Source organism: Polychytrium aggregatum (assembly GCF_025602895.1).
Source record: "Polychytrium aggregatum strain JEL109 chromosome Unknown BJ171scaffold_29, whole genome shotgun sequence".
Taxonomy (NCBI): domain Eukaryota; kingdom Fungi; phylum Chytridiomycota; class Chytridiomycetes; order Polychytriales; genus Polychytrium; species Polychytrium aggregatum.
This window is the reverse complement of record NW_026516231.1, coordinates 531,054-551,425: the sequence shown is the minus strand read 5'-3', so window position 1 is coordinate 551,425 and position 20,372 is coordinate 531,054. Positions and strand designations below refer to the sequence as shown.

The 20,372-nt window shown below is 58.1% G+C and overlaps 4 protein-coding genes across 4 annotated transcripts; 2 read left to right on the top strand and 2 right to left on the bottom strand.

Annotated features, from left to right (window-relative positions):
* Window positions 1-8,956: 8,956 nt before the first annotated feature.
* On the top strand, window positions 8,957-10,721 carry BJ171DRAFT_461222 (uncharacterized protein; the record flags this gene model as incomplete). The annotated part of the gene is made up of 2 exons (XM_053108470.1): window positions 8,957-9,722; window positions 10,173-10,721. Coding segments are annotated over 2 exons (1,123 nt in total), but the record flags the coding sequence as incomplete, so codon positions are not given.
* Window positions 10,722-11,565: 844 nt separating this feature from the next.
* Window positions 11,566-14,382, bottom strand: BJ171DRAFT_569537 (OPT oligopeptide transporter protein-domain-containing protein; the record flags this gene model as incomplete). The annotated part of the gene is made up of 2 exons (XM_053113575.1): window positions 11,566-13,996; window positions 14,089-14,382. The coding sequence occupies 2 exons, from the start codon at window positions 14,380-14,382 to the stop codon at window positions 11,915-11,917; spliced, it is 2,376 nt and encodes a 791-aa protein (XP_052964864.1). The 3' UTR covers window positions 11,566-11,914.
* Window positions 14,383-16,913: 2,531 nt separating this feature from the next.
* BJ171DRAFT_167066 (N-acetyltransferase 9) lies at window positions 16,914-18,616 on the bottom strand. The gene is made up of 6 exons (XM_053105930.1): window positions 18,514-18,616; window positions 18,316-18,396; window positions 18,074-18,148; window positions 17,820-17,888; window positions 17,513-17,650; window positions 16,914-17,306 (listed from the first exon to the last, which is right to left on the bottom strand). The coding sequence occupies exons 1-6, from the start codon at window positions 18,542-18,544 to the stop codon at window positions 17,098-17,100; spliced, it is 603 nt and encodes a 200-aa protein (XP_052964863.1). The 5' UTR covers window positions 18,545-18,616; the 3' UTR covers window positions 16,914-17,097.
* Window positions 18,617-18,728: 112 nt separating this feature from the next.
* Window positions 18,729-20,362, top strand: BJ171DRAFT_167029 (uncharacterized protein). Its single transcript, XM_053105928.1, has 4 exons — window positions 18,729-18,864; window positions 19,351-19,601; window positions 19,830-19,901; window positions 20,082-20,362. The coding sequence occupies exons 1-4, from the start codon at window positions 18,765-18,767 to the stop codon at window positions 20,166-20,168; spliced, it is 510 nt and encodes a 169-aa protein (XP_052964862.1). The 5' UTR covers window positions 18,729-18,764; the 3' UTR covers window positions 20,169-20,362.
* The last annotated feature ends 10 nt before the right edge of the window (window positions 20,363-20,372 follow it).

Below are 20,372 nucleotides of genomic sequence, written 5' to 3'. Positions count from 1 at the left end.
TCGCGAGGCCCTCCAGTCGATCCACACCAAGGCCGCCCTCCCCGACGCCCAGGTCATTGTGGTGGGTGACTTCAATGCCCACCTCAGTGCCCTGAGCGGACTGCCACGCCGCTCCGTGGCAGGGAGAAGATCCTCGAGGACACTGTCTCCCGCGCCGGTCTCCGCGTTGTGCCTCCAGCTGTGATCCCGACCCACACCCGGCAGCGGAGGTCCCAGCTGGACAACGATCGACTACATCTTTGTGTCGCATCGCCAGGCCAACAACGACCCGCTGCTGCAGGTCGACACTGCCGGTGCCTTCCGTGGCCAGTCCGACCACTTCCCCATCTGGGCGACTCTGCGGGTACAGCCAAAGTACTACCCAAAGGTCGACCAATGGCAGTGGAAGATCGCCCAGCTCGAGGATCCTGCCGTCCGCGCCCAGTACCTCTTGGCGCTGCTGGACGAGCGCGAACGCGGTCTGCAGCGCATCCAGGCTGCACTCCGGCCAATCTCAAGGGGATCGGTCATTCCGATCTCGGAGAGTGCGGCCCAGGACTGCATCGACCGCGCCTGGTCCATCATGATCGCCCTGATCACCACCGCTGCCGACTCCACCATCGGCAAGGCTTCCATCAAGACCGTCTGGAAGGACCCGGCCCTGATCCCCGAGATGCGGCAGCTTCGCGAGAGGCGCCGCGATCTCATCTACCAGCTCAAGTTGCCCGGGCTCTCCCTCCGCGTCGCCGAGGACAAGCGCGCCGAACTCCGCGCTGTCCGCAAACAAGAAAAGAACCTCATCGTCCAGTCCCGCCGAGCAGCCGAGACCCTGGCCATGAACAAGCTGCACTCCCTCAACGCTTCCGAGGTCGCCAGTCCCTGGCCGCCATGAAGAAGCGCAAGGAGCTCGACGACGCCTTCCACTTTGACAACTCGGACGAGGCCCTCGAGCGACTTGTGGTCCACTACGGCAAGGTCTCCTCGCACTCCCAGGACACCCCGGTGCCGCCTTTGACCGGACCGTCGGCCCAAGACCCCTGGACACTGTTCCGCGCCTGCTCCCCGAGGACCGCTCCATTCCCCGATTGTCGTCGGACGAGGTGGCCGATGCCATCGTCAAGTCCCCCAAGCGCAAGTCTTCCGGCCCGGACAAGATCAAGGCCGAGATGCTGCACCCTGTCGCTCCCGTGGTCGCTCCCTGGCTCCGGGCCATCCTGCTGGCCGCCCTCAAGGCCTCCGTCGTCCCGACCGAGTGGAACACTGTCCTGATCCACCCGGTCTACAAGAACAAGGGTTCGATCCTCGATCCGGCCATGTACCGGCCCATCGGGTTGACCCAGGTCCTCCGCAAGATCGCCGAGCGAGTCCTGCTGCCGTTCCTCACCCGCGAGATCGGCATCATGGACATTGCCCAGGGAGGCTTCCGCCCGGACCGAGGCACCCTCGACCAGGTGTACTCGCTCGACGCTCTTGTCCGCATGAACAAGATCCGCGACGACGAGTACAGCCTGGTCTTCCTCGACATCAAGGCCGCCTACGACACTGTCTGGCGGGAGCGCCTCTGGGACAAGATCGCCACCCGAGGTGCTGGTCCGGTCGCCGTCGGGGTCCTCAGGGCCATGTTCGACCGCACTCTTGTCCGCGTCGCCAGCAAGGGCCGCACGTCGCAGCCTGTGTGGCTGCAGAAGGGTCTCATCCAAGGCTCGGTCCTGAGTCCCCTTCTGTTCAGTGCCCACATTGACGACCTGCCTGGACTGCTCCGAGCCGAGGACGGACTTGTGCTTGCCTCGAGTCGCCACCACCGTCTCCGGGTCAACTCGCTCTGGTTTGCCGATGACGGTGTCCTCATCTGTCCGGCTGGCCGCACCCAGGCCATGCTGGATATCTGCGAACGCCACAGCATCGACAACCGGTACCGCTTCTCGCCTCCCAAGTGCGAGGTGCTGTACTCGGCCTGCAACGTCGACCAGCTCCATCCCGCCAAGCTGTACGGCACCGAGCTGCCCAAGGTCCTCCAGTTCCGCTACCTCGGTGTCATGGTCGACATTGACGGATTCCGCCCGGACCTCCAGTTCGACAAGCTCCTCCGCAAGGTCCCACATGGTCACCGACACCGTGGTTGGACTCGGCATCACCCTCGGCAAGGTCTCGGCCAAGACCATCACCCAGGTCTACAAGACCTTTGTGCGGCCGACCCTCGAATACGGGATGGCCATGGACATCCCCGACCCAGCTCTGCGCGACCGCCTCGACGACGCCCAGATGACGGCCCTCCGCACCATGTTCCGCGTCGGCCCCGGCACTCCCGTCGGTGCCATGCACCTCAACTGCGGCCTTCCCAAGATGTCGGTCCGTGTCAAGATGCTGGCCCTGCAGAACTGGGCCCGCTGGGACGACCAAGTCTCTGACGGCGACAAGATGCTGTCGATGATCCTGCGCAACAAGATCATTGCGCCCTACCACCCCGACCAGTTCCTCGGCCAAGGAGTCCGAGCCGATCCGCACTGGGCCATGGTGGTCCGCCGACAAGAGGCCGACCACTCCCTCACGGCCACGGAGATCTACCGAGGCAAGACCCGACACCAGCCGCCGCCGCCCGGACCGCCCCGACCCCAGCCCGTCCCGATCAAGACCCTCATCTTCGAGGACCACATGAAGAACGGCTTCGACCGCTCCAAGCAGCTCACCGCCGCCTGCACCCCGTCGACCAAGATGTCGGGACTCTGGGAGGCTCGCGGGTACCAAGGATCCATGATCATGCTCATGTTCATGGTCCGATGGCGACTCGGTGCTCTCCCAGGCCACTTCAGATTTGGCTACCGCAAGTGCAAGAACCTGGCTCGACACGGATCCGGGATCGACTTGACCAGGACCCACGCACAGCAGTGTGTGGATCCGCATCAAGTCCTGGTCCGCAAGGTCGCAGCCCTCAAGACGGCCCACCCGACTTGGGTGGAAAGTGGTATAGCCGGAGTGGGACCAGTGGACAAGCTGCTGGACCTGCTCAGTTTCGATCGCACTCCCCCTCGCAGTCGCACCCCTCCCGCACTTGGATCACTTGCTGCTCATGTACCCGCTCCCCGCACTGCCTTCCGAGCATTCGCACTTGGTGCACACCCAGCACCACCACCCACTCCCACACCCAGTGTAGTCCCACCCTTGCAGTCTCTCCCTGCACCCTCATCACAGCGTAGTATAGTGTCAGCACTTGTCATTCCTCCACCCCGACCCCCCCTCGATCCTGCTGTTCCCTTGTGGGAACTGCTCGAAAATGTGTTCACCCGCTTGGTCTCAGACCTTGTGGGCAGCTGAGGCAGCACTAGGCTGCAACAGGAGTAAATAGGCTTGCCTGTGTACTCAACGTGCCGGGGTACCAACCTGTTGGACCTGATGGCTTGTCTTCTTGAATAAAGTTGACTATAGTAACAAAAAAAAAAAAAACCTAACCTAACCTAACCTAACCTAACCTAACCTAACCTAACCTAACCTAACCCTGGCCAGGATGTCCGGCGGCAGGGGCGTCGTGCCTGGATCGAAGGATCTCCAATTTCCTGGCATTGTCGGTGATAACCTCGGGTCCTGGGGCTGGTTGTTGAGCTGCGCGAGACCAGCAATCGTCGGGTAGGAGGGTGATCTCCAGTCTGTTGGGGTGATCATCTCCCCCTTCAGGGGCGAGGTCACTCCGCCTTGAGAGCGCGTCGGCCACCGTGTTCAGGTGACCAGGCGTGAAACAAAGCTTGAAATCGAACTCCGACAGGTCTTCCGCCCACCTGGCGTGTCGCTGTTTGAGCAACCGGCGACTCCTGAAGAAAGTTAGATTCTTGTGGTCGGAGTAGACAAGGATGTCCCGGGCCCCGACCAGGTAGTGCCTCCAGAATCGAAAGGCTTCCACAATCGCAAGGAGTTCCTTGTCGTGGACGGTATAGTTTTGTTGGGCGCTGTCGAGTTTCTTTGAGAAAAACGCAACAGGGCGCAGCTCCGACGAATCCTGGGCCGAGACCGGCTGTGACAGTACAGCACCGAGCGCGAAGTCTGAGGCGTCGGTCTGAAGCACGAAGGGCAAGCAAGGGTCGACGTGTTTGAGCACCGGTGCCGAGGTCACCGCCCGCTTGAGGGTGTTGAACGCGTGCTCCGCGTCAGGGTTCCACACGAAGGTGGGAGTAGTCCGAGTGAGATCTGACAATGGTTTTGCGATCCCAGAGTACTCGGCGATAAACTTTCGGTAGAAGTTGCAGAAACCAAGGAAGCTCTGCACGTCCTTGACCTTCGTGGGAGTCCTCCAGGCAAGAATAGTCTCTACCTTGTCCGGAGCCATTGCTAGGCCGTCGCTCGAGACCACGTAGCCGAGGAACTCGACACTCGGTACGTGGAACACACATTTTTCAAGCTTGGCGTAGAGACGGTTGGTCCTGAGACGACCAAGAACCTCGCGAACGTGCTGAGTGTGGGAATGTGGGTCTGGTGAGTACACTAGGATGTCGTCTAAGTAAATGACGACGAAGCGATCGATAACATCCCTAAAGATGTCGTTCATCATGTGTTGGAACACTGCTGGAGCATTGGTTAGCCCGAATGGCATAACCAAGTACTCGTAGTGACCGAACTTGGACCTAAACGCAGTCTTCCACTGGTCCTTGGGGTTCATTCTGACGAGGTTGTATGCCCCTCGTAGGTCGATCTTGGTGAATATTCTGGCATCCCCGAGTCGGTCCATGAGCTCGGAGATGAGCGGGAGGGGGTGGCGATTCTTGACAGTCATTTCATTAAGGTCCCTGTAATCGACACAGGGCCTGAGTCCTCCGTCCTTTTTCTTCACAAAGAAGATTGGGGCTCCACAAGGGGACTTGGAAGGTTGGATGAACCCCTTGTGGAGCATCTCTTTGATGTAAGCGTCGAGTGCCTCCGACTCGGCAGGGGAAAGATTGTAAAGAGGCTTGAACGGTGGCACGACGCTCTCGTCCTTGAGCTGAATGTCGCAGTCGTATGGTCTTTGGTTCGGAAGTAACTCGGCCTTTTCCTTCGAGAAAACCTCGGCGAGGTCACGGTAGGCTTCGGGAATCACTTGCTTGTCGGTCACGGGGTCAGTGGCACCTTCGTCGTCGTTGTCGCGCTCCCATGGATCCGTGAGGGGAGCGTGGGAAACTTGGTTGGCGACACGCGTCGAAGCTGTTGGTGTCAACAAAGCACGCGCGTCGGGCGAGACAGGACGAGGATGGCTGCAGGAGACGCGGCCACCTACCCAGTCGATGACTGGGTTGTGCATCTGAAGCCAAGGAAGACCCAAGATGATGGAGAATTCGCGCGAGTTGCAGTTGAATAAGTTGAAGGAAAGGTATTCTGAAAATGAAAGAGTATCGAAGGTAACGGGTAGTGGTGAGGTTTGCTCTTCGATTTGGAAACGGGTTTTGTTGTCGGCAAGGAAGATGGTCAAGGGTGATTCGCGATCAGCGATGTCGAGTCCTTGACTGCGGGCAAGGCGAGAATCAATCAAGTTGCATGATGAACCAGAATCAATGAGTGCTGAAAGATGGAGCGTTCTTTGGTCTGGAAGGGAAATGGACAAAGGAATAATGAAGTTTCTGCTATTAACCCGGGCGTGGGAAACAACAGTGTCCCGGCGGGTTGGGCCAGATTTGCGGTCCAGGCTGAGGCCCCTTACTTGGCCTGGACCTTGAAGTTTGGGTGCTGCTGTTTCTTGTTGGGGCACGTCCTTGCAATGTGTCCTGGGCCCCCACAGTACAGGCAGAGGCCCTCTGTGAGGCGGCGGTCCTTCTCCTCGCGGCTGAGGGGCGCCTTGGGGAACATGTGGATGGCGTCCACTTGCATAGCCTCGTGGCTAGAGGAGTCTGGGATCGGGGTACTGCTGGGTGGTCTGGAACTGCCGAAAGCGTGGGAACCTTGTTCCCTCTCCATCCTGCGGGAGTACTGGCGCTTGTCGAGGCCAATACAGAGCCGTGACAAGTCCTCCAAGTTCTCCGGAATGGTCAAGGTTTGAGCTAGGGCGTCCTTGATGGCATCATTGAGGCCGTCGTGGTAGTGTTGAAGAAGGGCCACGTCGTTGTACCCAGACTCGAGCGCGAGTTGCTTGAACTGGGTGGTGTAGTTGACGCACGACGTTCTGCCTTGCTTGAGGGTCTTGAGACGCGCTCTGGAGGTCCACACCGCGTGGGGGTCTCCGAACGTGGCCGAGAGGGACTCCCAGAGTACTTCGAGGGTCGCGGGAGGATGGGGGAGCGTGCGAAACCACGCGAGAGCCTGGCCTGTGAGCAGCGTGCTCACGTAGAGGACCTTGACGGCTTCGTCTTGGAAACGCGAAGGTTGCAAGGCGATGACATTTTTGACACCGGCGATGAAATTCTCGAGCTCTCGGGCGACACCGGAGAATTTCTCAGGGCAAGGTACCTTGGGTTCCTTGGGCTGGGGCAGGATAGGTTGTACGATGGGCTGAACGACAGGCAAATTGTTCTGGAACTGTTGCTGTTGCAAGTGGATTTGCTCCTGTTGTTGGAGCTGTTGCTGGAGTTGCTGTTGAAGCAAGGTGATTGCTTCCTGCTGCTGTTGGCATTGGGTTGTGAGCAGGGCAAGGTGCTCAAGGAGAGCCTGGTTGGGGTCGGCCATGGCAGGGTTTGAGAGAGTGAATTATTATGTCAGGAACTGGGCAGGGGCAGGACTGAGGAACCGAGGGCAAGAACAAGGAAGCAGGGGCAGGGCTGAACAGGGGCTGGCAAGGAGAGTGATGATCGTTTATTGAGGTGATAATTCACTAGCGTTCATCCAGGAGGGGACGGGGTGTTCTATTTAAGTCTATGCCTCACCCTCCCCTGCTCGCCCTGCGGAGAATATATTCGAGCTCCGACCTATGTTTCCCACGGTCATGAATCACGCCCGAGTGGCCATGCAGCGCGGGTCATGAATGACGCGTCGTATGATCGGCGACCGCGTTCATAACACTCGGCAAGGTCTCGGCCAAGACCATCACCCAGGTCTACAAGACCTTTGTGCGGCCGACCCTCGAATACGGGATGGCCATGGACATCCCGGACCCGGCTCTGCGCGACCGCCTCGACGACGCACAGATGACGGCCCTCCGCACCATGTTCCGCGTCGGCCCCGGCACTCCCATCGGTGCCATGCACCTCAACTGCGGCCTTCCCAAGATGTCCGTCCGTGTCAAGATGCTGGCCCTCCAGAACTGGGCCCGCTGGGACGACCAAGTCTCTGACGGCGACAAGATGCTGTCGATGATCCTGCGCAACAAGATCATTGCGCCGTACCACCCCGACCAGTTCCTCGGCCAAGGAGTCCGAGCCGATCCGCACTGGGCCATGGTGGTCCGCCGACAAGAGGCCGACCACTCCCTCACGGCCACGGAGATCTACCGAGGCAAGACCCGACACCAGCCGCCGCCGCCCGGACCGCCCCGACCCCAGCCCGTCCCGATCAAGACCCTCATCTTCGAGGACCACATGAAGAACGGCTTCGACCGCTCCAAGCAGCTCACCGCCGCCTGCACCCCGTCGACCAAGATGTCGGGACTCTGGGAGGCTCGCGGGTACCAAGGATCCATGGTCATGCTCATGTTCATGGTCCGATGGCGACTCGGTGCTCTCCCAGGCCACTTCAGGTTTGGATACCGCAAGTGCAAGAACCTGGCTCGACACGGATCCGGGATCGACTTGACCAGGACCCACGCACAGCAATGTGTGGATCCGCATCAAGTCCTGGTCCGCAAGGTCGCAGCCCTCAAGACGGCCCACCCGACTTGGGTGGAAAGTGGTATAGCCGGAGTGGGACCAGTGGACAAGCTGCTGGACCTGCTCTCTTTCGATCGCACTCCCCCTCGCACTCGCACCCCTCCCGCACTTGGATCGCTTGCTGCTCATGTACCCGCTCCCCGCACTGCCTTCCGAGCATTCGCACTTGGTGCACACCCAGTACCAGCACCCACTCCCACAACCAGTGTAGTCCCACCCTTGCAGTCTCTCCCTGCACCCTCATCACAGCGTAGTATAGTGCCAGCACTTGTCACTCCACCACCCCGACCTCCCCTCGATCCTGCTGTTCCCTTGTGGGAACTGCTTGAAAATGTGTTCACCCGCTTGGTCTCAGACCTTGTGGGCAGCTGAGGCAGCACTAGGCTGCAACAGGAGTAAATAGGCTTGCCTGTGTACTCAACGTGCCGGGGTACCAACCTGTTGGACCTGATGGCTTGTCTTCTTGAATAAAGTTGACTATAGTAACAAAAAAAAAACTGGCACGCACCATACATCCACTGCCGAGTACCGCAAGGTGCTGATGGCCGGTTGAATGTCTCGAATATACAACTATCGTTAACAGAAAAACCCCCCGTACTACCATAGGGTGTTTACGGGGGGCACCGGTTGGTGCAGTTGTTCTGACCGTGTGCTCGGGGAGAAGATCCTCGATGTCTCAGGTTCGAACCCTGACCCTGTCCGTGTCCCCCCAGTCCAGACATCTGTCTGGAGAATGCACTCCGAATGGTTACGTGCCATTGTATGTCCTATCAGCCTGTGACTGTAAAAAATCCAGAGAATGTGCCCCTCGTTTGTTTACAACCCGTTGTATCCAAAGCTGTTCACTTCGCCCCCCCCCGTCGCTAAAAAGGGACCTTATTGGTCAAGTATGTATCAGGTTGGCTAACAAACCAACACCCAGTGCCAGAGCCCGCCAGGGACGCTAAGGCAAAGTCTTAAATAAAGACCCACCTATTGAACATAGGGTGTTTACCAGTTGATCCGCCGGGCAAGCCCAGCCCGATTGAGCTGCTGCTGCGCTCGTGTGTCGCGCATCTGAAACCGTGTCACCGCCAATGATACCTGGTGGCGTGGCTCAGGTCCTGCCTGCTTTTTCTTCCCTCGTCGCCCGTTTTCACCCTCTTCCCTCGCCGTCTCCCACATTTCGCCAACACCCACCCGCTTCTCTCCTTTCCAGCTGTCTCCCCGTTCAACATGGCAAGCATGAACGAGCCTGCTTCAAACACGGCATCATCTGCCACCCACCAAAGCCAAGCTGAAGCCAGAACAACCTCGTCGATTCCCGATATCACCCAACTCTCACTCGAACCCAACCCAGATATCTTCACCATCGTCTGCTGCAACGACAGCTTCCAGCTTGCGATTGATCACAGCACCATCAAGATCCTGCTCAGAGTATGCAAACGAGCCCGACCCCTCCTGAGCTCCAAGGTGCCTCGCTTCCACAGTTGGTCCCAGAATGCAGGATTGTGTCATTCAGATGGACAGCTGCGGATCGGTCTCACCCCCAGCGACACGATTGCCATCTCGCTGCACTGTGATGATCAAGAGACAGCTGATCGATCCTGGCTCGTTGCTCAGGCAGAGCATGGCAATGCTGCCGCATCATATTTCCTGGCAAGGATCCTTCAAATCGAGGTTGAAGGGCAACCCTACATGGAACGATCCAAGAGGCAAAGCGTCCTCCAGCAAATCTTCCGCTTTCTGGAGAATGCAGCCAAAGGTGGCCATTCAAGGGCCCAGTACGACCTCGCTGGGTTTTATCTCAACGGAATTGAAGTCGACAAAGATCACACCAAGGCCGCGGAGCTATACCGTGGTCCTGCAGATCGTGGAATTCCTCGGGCTCAGGTCGCTCTTGGCCGATGCTACGAGATCGGCGAAGGTGTCGAACAAAGCTACGACACGGCCATTGAGTGGTATTCCAAAGCAGCAGATCAAGCCAACGAAGACGGTCGACTCCATATCGTGTTCCTCCGTGGCTGGCTCTCGTTCATCGGCCATGGTGTCGAACAGAGCGATGAAACTGCCTTCAACTACTGGCATGAAGTCAGCACCCAATCCACCGACCCAGTCATCAAGCCCATTGCCACGCACATGGTCGGGTGGATGCACTACCTCGGTCGGGGTACCGTGCGCGACGAGCAGAAAGGTGTCAAGATCATCCGAGATAACCAATCGGATGAGTTCAAGCTTGGGGAAGGCGAGTGTCTGGCAGCGTATTGGAACGACACCAAGTCCGACTCACCCGCTTTCCGCAAGTTCTTTGAGTTATGCCAGCTCGGATCGGACCGTGACTGGCTTTGCAGATATCTCATGGCTGTGTGTCTGTCCCTTGGATTCGGAACCACCGAGGACAAGAAGAAGGCAGCTGACATCTTTGAGCAACTCGCCAACGATGGACACAGCGACAGTCAGTTGTGGATCGGAATTTGCTACTCCTTTGGCGGGGGAGTATCGAAGGACCACAAGAAGGCATTCGAGTGGTTCAGCAGGTCGGCTGACCAAGGCAACTCGTACGGCCAGTGGTGGGTTGGTAATTGCTATCTCTGTGGACGTGGAGTTACCGAGGACGAACGCAAGGCAGTCGAGTGGTTCCTCAAGTCGGCCGAACAGGGCAATCGATACGGACAACATTATCTCGGCGACTGCTACAGATATGGCGAAGGTGTCCCCAAGAACATTGACACCACCGTTTTCTGGTGGCGCAAGTCCGCCGACCAGGGTTTCCAAGCTGCCATCAACAACCTCAAGAAACTTGGCAAATGGCCCTGATTCCCGAATTCCACTCCCGAACAACAAAATCGCAACACTGAACTTGCAAGCAGCCAAGCAAACCGCGCCGCCAACACCCATCCCAACCACCACGATGCCAAAGAGTGGACTTGCAGAGTGGTTCCGATGAAGCGGCAATGGCCGAATGATGGTGTATTTGACATTCAGTACATCCAATACATCCAATACATCCAATACATCCAATACATCCAATATATCCAATACATCCAATATGCAAATAGTGCTGTCCCATAAGAATCGCTGATGTTGATCGACCGAGAGAAACATCCGATGACCCGACAACGACAACTCGACATTCACAATCGATACTCGTTCTGCAACCAAAGATAGTGGAAGAGTTAGCACGACCCAGACCATCCCTCGCCACATGGTACCGAAGAAAGCAGGCAGCAAGCCACAAGCCTTCCCCGGCACCAATACCATCCTCCCTCGACCCGACACCAGGCAGTGTGCCCTGATCAGCATCGATGGACTGACAAAAGGATGGCATAGGCGACGAATGACCTGGATCCAAACGGGCAGAGGTTCGCCTCTTCCGCCGCCAAAAGAAAGAAAATGACCACACTGCAGCTTTCTGGTCCACCCTCGATCCGACCCAGGGACGCCAGGGCACGCCAGCGTATGTGGTAAGACCATGCGAGGATGAAACCAGTCCACTGGAGTGCAGCCTGGCGACTGAGAGAGGACTCTTTGGGTCCAAGAGTGACAAGTACCACTCCCTCTCGATCCACAACTGCCAGGATACGAGCGTCCTCACGAACGACCTCGTCCGCAACTTTGCCCACCTCAATGCCATCGCCCGTGACTTTGCCCAGTTCACCGACAAGGCCGATGCCATCAATGGCCAATGATCGATTTTACAGCAGCCCCAAAACCAATGCGAGCTGGCCATGACCGTTCGCTACACACCCGACTTTCGCACCGCTGCCTTGCGATGCGATGCGATGCGATGCGATGCGATGCGATGCGATGCGATGCGATTTTGTATCAGAATCAAGGACGCCACTGCAGCAAGTCAATGTTACGGTTCACTTTGTATTATCACATAGACCGATACAGATTCAACCATTACAGGAGCAGCCCCGAAAGCAGGGCTTCCACAGAGGTCGTGTGGGTTGGGTTTTCCTCTCTGTTCCCATAGAAGGAGCCTTTGATATCAGAACGGAAGAGAGTCGAGCAGAGCAGAATAGACTTGAACAGAGCGGAATAGAATAGAGTCGCACGGTAAATGGCGAAGGCTTTGGTGAAAGGCCAGAGGTGGAGGGAAAGAGGATTTGGGTGGTGATGGGAGAAAGGGAGCGGGACAATGCTGACACAAGCGGGAGGGCCAGCACCTCTCGACAAGCTGTCGCCGGCGGGGGGCTTTACTTGCTGAGGGGGTTGCCCATGTAGTCCATGTCAAAGCAGTAAAAGTCGGCGGGGCCGTTGGGGTTCAGGAACCAAGTGGGCATCAGGAAACCACCAACCGGGTTGCCATCAGCATCGGTCTGGAGGAAGAGCAGCTGGAGGACACCAATGATGACGGCAGTGATGGCGACACCAGAGTCGAGGGCAGCAGACAGGACAAAGTTGTACTTGCGCCACCACTCGTTCTTGTAGCGGAAGAGGTAGAACTGGAAGACAAAGGACAGAATGAAGGTGACGATGACGGCGTTCATGTTGCCGTACTGGGGACCGACCCAGTTGGCCATGATGGGGATGTTGACCAAGTGCCAGTAGGGGTGCTTGTAGATCTTGTTGCCGAGCCAGGGGAGGACGGGGAGGAGGAAGCCGACGGGGAAGGCATAGAGGATGTCGTGGTAGAGAGCACCGTAGCCGAAGAAGCGAGCAGGGGCGATGGCTCCCCAGATGGTGCCGGCAGAGTAGAAGGTGTTGTAGCCGGCCGCCTGCCAGTTTCCGATACCAAAGAGGGGCGAGAGAGTGAAGGAGGTGGCGACGGGGACACAGATCAGGGCAGAGAGGATGGCGCCGATAACCTGACCGGCAACCATGGCCTGGGGAGGCACCTTCATGTAGTGGCCGATCTTGAGATCGTTGAGGAGGGTCTGGGCCTGGATCATGACGTTGTAGCCAAGGGACTTGAAGGACATGACGGGGACCATGTCACCGGGGATGATCAGACCGATGATGAACTCGGTCAGGACGTTGAGACCAATGTACTGGCCAGAGAGGGCAGTGATGGTGGTGAGGGGAATGATGAAGATGATACCCATGACAATGGCCAGGATGATGCCCCACCACTGAAGCTTGTAGGGGGTAGCGAGACCGACGACAAACATCAGGGCAGTAGAGAACAGGAAGATGCCGAGGTAGACCCAGTTGCTGACTTCGGGGTAGGCAGCCATGAGCTTGTTGTGGATGTCCTGGTGGTCGGCATCCTCCTTGAGCTGCTTGACGGCAACACGGGCCTGCTGGACAATGTCCTTGCCGTACCAGAGAGCAACGTGCGTGATGGACGAAGCAATGGTGATGAAGGAGGAGGCATAGACAAAGATGAAGGTCATGCCGAGATGGACGGGGGCAGCGCTGTTGTACTTGTTGACATCGAGCTCAAAGGTGGCGGGGTTCAGCAGAATGTGGCCGCTGAGGGTCTGGCCAAGAGCAGAGCCGTTGAAGAGACCGTTGCCGTTAAGATAGCCACAGCCGTTGGGGCCGGGGTGCTTGCAGCCAATGAACTTGGCATCCCACTGGTTGTTAACGTAGGCGATAGGGACAATGATCCACGACCAGATGACGTAGCCGATGAGCAGGACGCAGTTGGCCCAGAAGGGAGTGGTCAGGGGCTGGATGTAGCCGTTGAACTGGGACCAGTCGAGGGTGAGGGTGATGAGACCGACACCCTTGGTGGCAGAACCAAAGATGTTGGTGAGGCTGTTGGCACCGGCGCCAAAGAAGCAGAGGATCGAGATGCTGGTGACGGCGGGGGCGATGAAGGAGGGGAAGAAGGACCAGACAGTGACGATGGCAAAGGCGATCCAGAAGAACTTGAAGCGCGACATCTTGTACTTGGAGGTAGAGTCGGCGGCAACAGCCTTGGCGTCGTGGAAGGACGCAAACAGAGCCAGGATGCCCATGTTGCCGGGCCAGTACATGGCCGGGGGCTTGATCAGGAAGTCACGGGCCATGCCGGCGAGACCGAGACCGAGGCACTGGGTGGCAAGAATCCAGAGCATCGACTGCCAGATCTGGATGGAGGTGTCGTTGAGATACTTGGCGCCGATCTGGCCGACGACGTTGTCGATACCGTAGGGAGTGTTGGAGTTGGACATGATGTAGATCAGGACGTGCTCCTTGATGGAGAAGGGGCCGGGGTTGAGCGAGTTCTCGACGCCAAAGAGCTTGAAGCGGACATCGGGGAGGACCTTGGAGAAGAAGATACCGATGGGGTAGGCGATGATCTGGAGCGTGGGAACGTGGGGAGGAGATGTGAGTGCCAGATGCCGAGTCTGGAGGTGGCCAGATGCCGAGTCTGGAGGTGGCCAGGACGATACAAGCATGGGATGGTTCACTGTGAGATGCGTGATCGACAGATACATACCACGGGGACGTACGCAGGGATGGTGAACTGGTTGGTACGGAAGGACAGAATGACGTTGACGGCCGAGGTGAAGACACAGAAGAAGATGGCCAGGAACAGAGCACGGACGGTGAAGCACGGGATCGAGGGATCGTCGGTGGTCGAGACGATGGCGCTGATCTGGGCATAGGCACCGTGGGCATCGAGGTGCTCGACATCGTCAGAGTCGATGGTAGTGATACCAAGGACCTCCTTCTCCTCGGTGTCGAGCTTGGGAGTAGCGTGGTGGTGCTCCTTGTGGGTAGTCTCAGCCATCTTGGACCGGGCGGGAGCGGTTCGGTGGGATGAGGATAGGGGCGGCTGAGGACAGAGTTGGCGCGAAGCGGGTATTTATCGTGCTTTCGAGCGAACGACGGGGCTCGGAGTGGTCGGCAAGGCGGGGGCGCTGGGAGGCTCACGGGGACGGCGGGTCTGCGCCGACCCCCCAGCCACCCGGGGCAACAAGGAACCACATGGCACGGCGCGAGATGCAAGGGGGGGCGCTGGAAGAAGGGCGCGGGCGGGGCGAGGAGTGTGTTGACGGCGAAGGGGTGTTGCGGGAGTGGTGTGTTGACTGGGGCCTCGCCGTTGTCGGGCAACAGAACGCGGACGGGAGTTGTTGTGGACGAAAGCCACTTGGTGAGAGGAGGTGGCAAAGCAGTTGATGGACACGAAGCAGCAACGACAACATCGTCAACATCGTCAACATCGTCAACATTGTCAACAGAGAGGCGAGCCAACGAAGCCGGCCTTGGCGCGGCGACGACCAAGGCGATCACACGGCGGGCAGCCATGGGCGCGAGGCCGGGATGAAGATGGACGGAAGCAGAAGGACGATTCCTTTGTCGGGCTCCATGGCGGCCGGCGCTGGTTGGCGAAGCGAATGCCAGCGTGGGATCGGGTGAGGGCGATGGCGTGGAATGCGCAGAGGGCGTTGAACTAATCGACGAAAGGCGAATCGATCTGATGTGGTCAAGGTTGATCAAGAGTGATCAAGAGTGGTCAAGAGTAGTCAATAGTGATCAAGTGTGATCAAGAGTAGTCAAGAGTGGTCGAGTGTGGTCGAGAGTGCGATCAATTGAATCATCAAGTCAAATGCACTCTCAGACGCACCCGCCGACCCATGCAGAATCGGGGCCGATGTGCAGGGACCACAGCGGGCTGTGTGATCGGAGTATCGCTGTGCAGGCGCGCCGAGATGGGCGCCGCAATGACCGCCGTGTAACCGCGCGACTGGACTGTATATGTGTGGCAAAGCCCTTGTTAACAGCAAGCAGGCGGCGGACACAGTGCCACAGTGAATACACACAGTGAATGCACGCATCTGATACACACAGTCGATACACACTGCCGTTCATTTGCGCACTGGGCTGGTGTGTGGGCTTGCCGGCCCAACAAAGATTCCGCGTCCGCGATCTGCCAGAACGGCCCCAGCCCTCGGCCTGTGCGACTGCTGTCCCGCCAGCCCAGGGTCTGTCCCGAGGGCTTGCACCCCCACCGCCGCTGTGTCCTTGCTCCGCGCGACCCCATGACCGGCCATGTTCCCACGCCGTTCCCGTTCGTACCGATCCTGGGCATGTGCCCGCCGGTATTTGCACATTCCACAGCAGCCGGTGCTGAGCACATTCCATCTCTGTTCTGTCCACCGCACTGATCTGCACCGTCGCCCTGCCCTGGATCATCCGCACACTCTCGCCGTCGTCAAACTCCCCTCGCCCCGTATCGTCTCGTATCGTCTCGTATCTCTCGACTCTGCTCCTTGACATTCCCTCCGGCGCCTGCGGCTCCCCGACACCGCAGCAATCCCCACACACGTTCCCACGACTTTTCTAATCGCCATGCTGTTCCAGCCGAGATCCCCACCAGCCGAATTTGAAACGCCGCTTGTTCGCCAGGATTGGGCTTGCCGGCGGGGGTCCGGCACACCCTTGCCTGGCCGTGTCTCGTCCTTGCTGGGCCATGGCCCTGCCCTTGCTTGATCGGAGCCTGCCATGTCCTTCTTTCCATCCAACCCCGGGCCCTTTCCATCCTATGCCATGCCCAGTCCTTCAATTCGTTTCGCACCAGTTGCGCGGGGACCTTTTGCGTGGGCGCCTTCTCTGCGGATCGAGTCCCGCCGCTTGCTGTCCTGTCGCTCTTCCCCCCACCCTTTCGACCTCCTGCTCCAATCCGCCAAGGCCGGGACTGCATGCCGACCCTTGGCGGGACAGCACGCAGCCCGTTGTTGTCTCCCACGCCAAGATGGAGCTGCCTCTCCCACGCAGAGCCAGCACTTTCCCTCTCTCCCAACAGACGAAGCGCTGGATGCCGAGCTTGGGATTGCTGGATGAGCGGCCAAGGAAAAAAAAACGTTGGCATCGAGTGCCCCCCCCCCGACAGACGTCCTTGCAGAGCCCCCCCCCGCCTTCCTGTCGTCCCCGAAAGCCGAGATCAGGATGAGCCATCTGCGTCTCAAGTTGGCACCCTCTGCTTGTGGAAAGCCCCGCTCACTCGGGTCCAGCATCGACGCTGTTTCTCCAGAACCAATGCACCGACCCGCTTGTTGGATCCTGCCATTCGCACTACCTCCCCTCCACACTTTACCCTGGCCGAAGTGTCTTCAGTGCATGGGATCGGTTTGTAGTCGATGCGAATCTCAGTTGCTCTGCATCACGGAGCCACAAGTCTACCGTCGGGATATTGGCATCGCTCGCATCTCCTTTGCCTGCAGTGCGGACCATTCTGCTGCGTCCGCTCGAATGACCTGCCGGATCGACATATTGGAGATCTTCTTCGTAAAGCCCATGCTGTCTCTGTCTGTTTCGGTCGCTGGGCTGCTGTGAGATGCGAGTGCCGACATATCGGCTGCTGTTTGGCCCTGGTTGGCACCCCCAAAACGCACCATGCGGGCTGGATAGCAAGGCACTCGACATGAAACTCGTTTTCATTCATGGCGTTCAAGCACTTCATGAGACACTCGACTCTGAGCCCATGATCAATTGATGAGACGCATCACTCAAAGATGCGCTCTTCCCACTGGACCGTCTGCGCCAGCTCGCGAACCAGCACATCGTCCACAGGCCGGACCAGCGTCACTTCTTGGAATGCCTGGGAGACACTCTCCTCCACAAATGACAGTCGCTCCCGGAAGAGCCGCTGGCTGGACTCGTTCTTGAGTGAGATCTTGGACACAAACGACTTGACACTCAGCCGCTCGACGGCTGCAAGCAAAGGCGGCACCCAGAAGGTCAGTGTCGGTTCACTCCGTGCCGATGCCAGCAACATTGGCATCGACAACGGCATCGACAACGGCATCGACAACGGCATCGACAACGAGGGCATCAGACCGATTGGTCCAGCGCAAGCATCCCGCCCATGGCTCGGCTCGTCCAGGACACCGCCGAGCTCAGCGGGGCCAGTTCCGTACCATATCGCATCATCATCCTCAGAGCCTCGAGTCCCAGTCCTTGTCCGCGAGCCTCTTCTTCTGCCACCATGATCTCGATCTCGGCCACATGCGGGTCGTAAAAGTCGTTAAAATACAAGTTGACATCGCCGACCATGCCTGTCCAGAGTCCAGTCGCCAAGGTGTCCGGGATCAACGAGAGAGTCAGCATCTTATGCATTGGCGCTTGCTACATGAGCTTTTCCTTGCATCCAGTAGGCTGGCAGACCGATTCACCGATTCACCGATTCACTGCTGGCGTTGACCTTGCATGCGGGCACGCTCCTACCTCCGAACTGTGCCGAGATACCGACTCGGTTACGCTCCATTCCTGAGGAAAGCAGGATGAAGGTGCACTCTGCCGATTCGCCGAGGGAGAGCAGCACCGCAATGATATCATAAATTCACACATTCATACATCCCACCGCAGACACCGCAGCCGATAGGATCGAGTTCTCCGGAGAATAATCTCTCTTTGCATGCCCAGCAGAGTCCGCCAGGAGCGATCCGGGTGCACATGGTCATCAGCCAGTCAGATCCTACTTTTCTCATCTTCGTACCAGGACTGCTGCATTTCGTATTCTTCCTCGAGCGTCAGGGGCTCTGATGCCGTCATCTCTGCGGGCCAGCGGGGCACCAGAGCGCATGATGAGATAATAGGTCGGTCATCGAGTTTGCTTTCTTGGGCTGCGATCTCGATCGAGGATACCACTGTCTCCTTCGGTCGATCGCCACTGCTTCTACATGCGCCTTTCAGCCACGCAAATGCCCCGCCCTTTCCATACCTTGGAGAAACGGATCTTTCATCCACTCGTGGTAGATCAGGACATGCTCTCGCTTGTAGGGCACGAGGATTGCTTTGGAACCTGAAATGTCCAGAGCGCAGGTGTCGATCGATGTCAGCTGTAGTTGCGGATTGAGACGGCGCTGAGGGACCGCCTTGTGTGTCCGGGCTGCATCCTGCTGCATCAACAGCTACCCACCCTTCAGTACTACGTTAGAGTTGACCTTCATATCGTCCCTCGCTCTTCGGTGTTCGCTGCTGCTCGCTGCCGTTCGTCGTTGTTGTTCGTTGCTGATCCAACCCAGAGCCAGTCGTCGCTTGTCCTTCCTTGCCCTGCTGCGCACGCCTGATTTGCGCTCGCTGCTTTCGTCATCCAGGGCAGATTGCGATGCCGGGGTATCCTAACCCTGGCCTCATCCACATCCAGCGACACCGAGCCGATCGCAGGCCATGGCCGACGGACAGATCGGATTCTCGCTCAAAGCGCCGGCACTTCGGCTGTCGGACATTTTGCTCCTGTTCGTGGCAGTGCCTATCTTCTTGTTCACAGGTGATTCTCGATCTCATTGCAACGACCAGTCCTACTGAGGAATCCATGCCGCCAGATGCCTTCCTGTCCGCCCTCGACCAGATCCGTCTCAGGATCGGTCCATGACCGTGCTGGACAAAGGTTGCTCGAGTATTTGTTGCGATGCTGCTCATCTCGCCGATAGCTTGCGGTGGCAGCGAAGGATCAACTTGGAGGCAGGACGACGAGACGAAGCGCCGTTTTGTTTGTTGGCTCCATCGCCCAACAGTCAAACAGCAGCGATCGCCACCTGCATGTTTGTCTTGCGAGGCAGGGAATCGGCACTCTCTGTTCGGCCGCCATCGGTAGTCGCCACCCCTTCGGTTGGATGGCCAGTGATTCCTCCCCCCCTCTGCCGTTCAAGTTACTCCCTCGGATACTCACCCACTTCCGAATCGACTTTCGTACTTTGGACATCCCCACCTCCGATTCCACCACTCCAACATTCGGCTCGGCATCAACCGCCAGTGGCCTATCTACTCCCGCCACGAATCAAGCGAGCTCTCCTGGGCATCTTCTCCAGACTGGCCCTGTACGGCCGGACCTCCGCGCTGCCGCTACCGATACACACCCATACCCTGGTCCAGGGCATTTCGCCCCCGGCCATCAGCTTCGAGGAGGCCGTTCGCCAGGGCCTGTCGTCCGACAACTTCAACATCCAGACCGAGAATTTGGACCAGAATGACAGGCGACATGGAGTGCAAGAGTCCGACGCCCAGGTACGCAACTGCCGGGCGACGACCGGGGCCAGCAACGAGCGACGGTGCAGCATATCGACAGTGGAGGACCGAGGAGATACAACAGGGCGAGTCCGAGCAGTCCTGCTCTGATACACTAAGAACAGACATCTTCGTAGACATTCTCCCCCCCCGAGCCGCCCTCGAGCAAGTGGTGGCCCACAGTCGTGACTGACGATTTGCGACATCTTTGAACCGCAACGGTCACAGCGAATCGCCCAGATCATGAAAGACGAAAACATCAACTTTGACCAGGCCCGGTACCGATTTGTACAGCAAAAGGTGGGCACCGCATCTGCCCAAACGTACAAGACCGGGCTTGTCTGAATGTCAAAGCACATACACAGCTCCCTCGGGGGATGCAATGCTGGACGGACTCGTGGGTCTCGCACTCACTTGCTAACACTCCGCCGTCGCAATCTGTGCGCAATGATAACATTCCTATATATCGATCGCCTCTAGTTCCGTGAGAACGGAATCGACCCCGACACTGGCCTCCTCCTCGATCCGAAAGCGCTACAGCCGTCACCCTCACGCACTTCCCCGTAATCTGCTGCCAACAAAGCATCCGTCCAACCATATAGCCACTGCATTGATGTTGAAGAGAGTTACATCAGAGCGCGAGCTGCAGTGAACTGAAGCCAAATATACAATGCTCAACGATGCCACACATCTCTTGGCGGGCTCAAGCAGCGACCACTCGCCACTGTCAGAACCCGGGAGCCCACATTGTGGATTCAGATCATGAGGGAT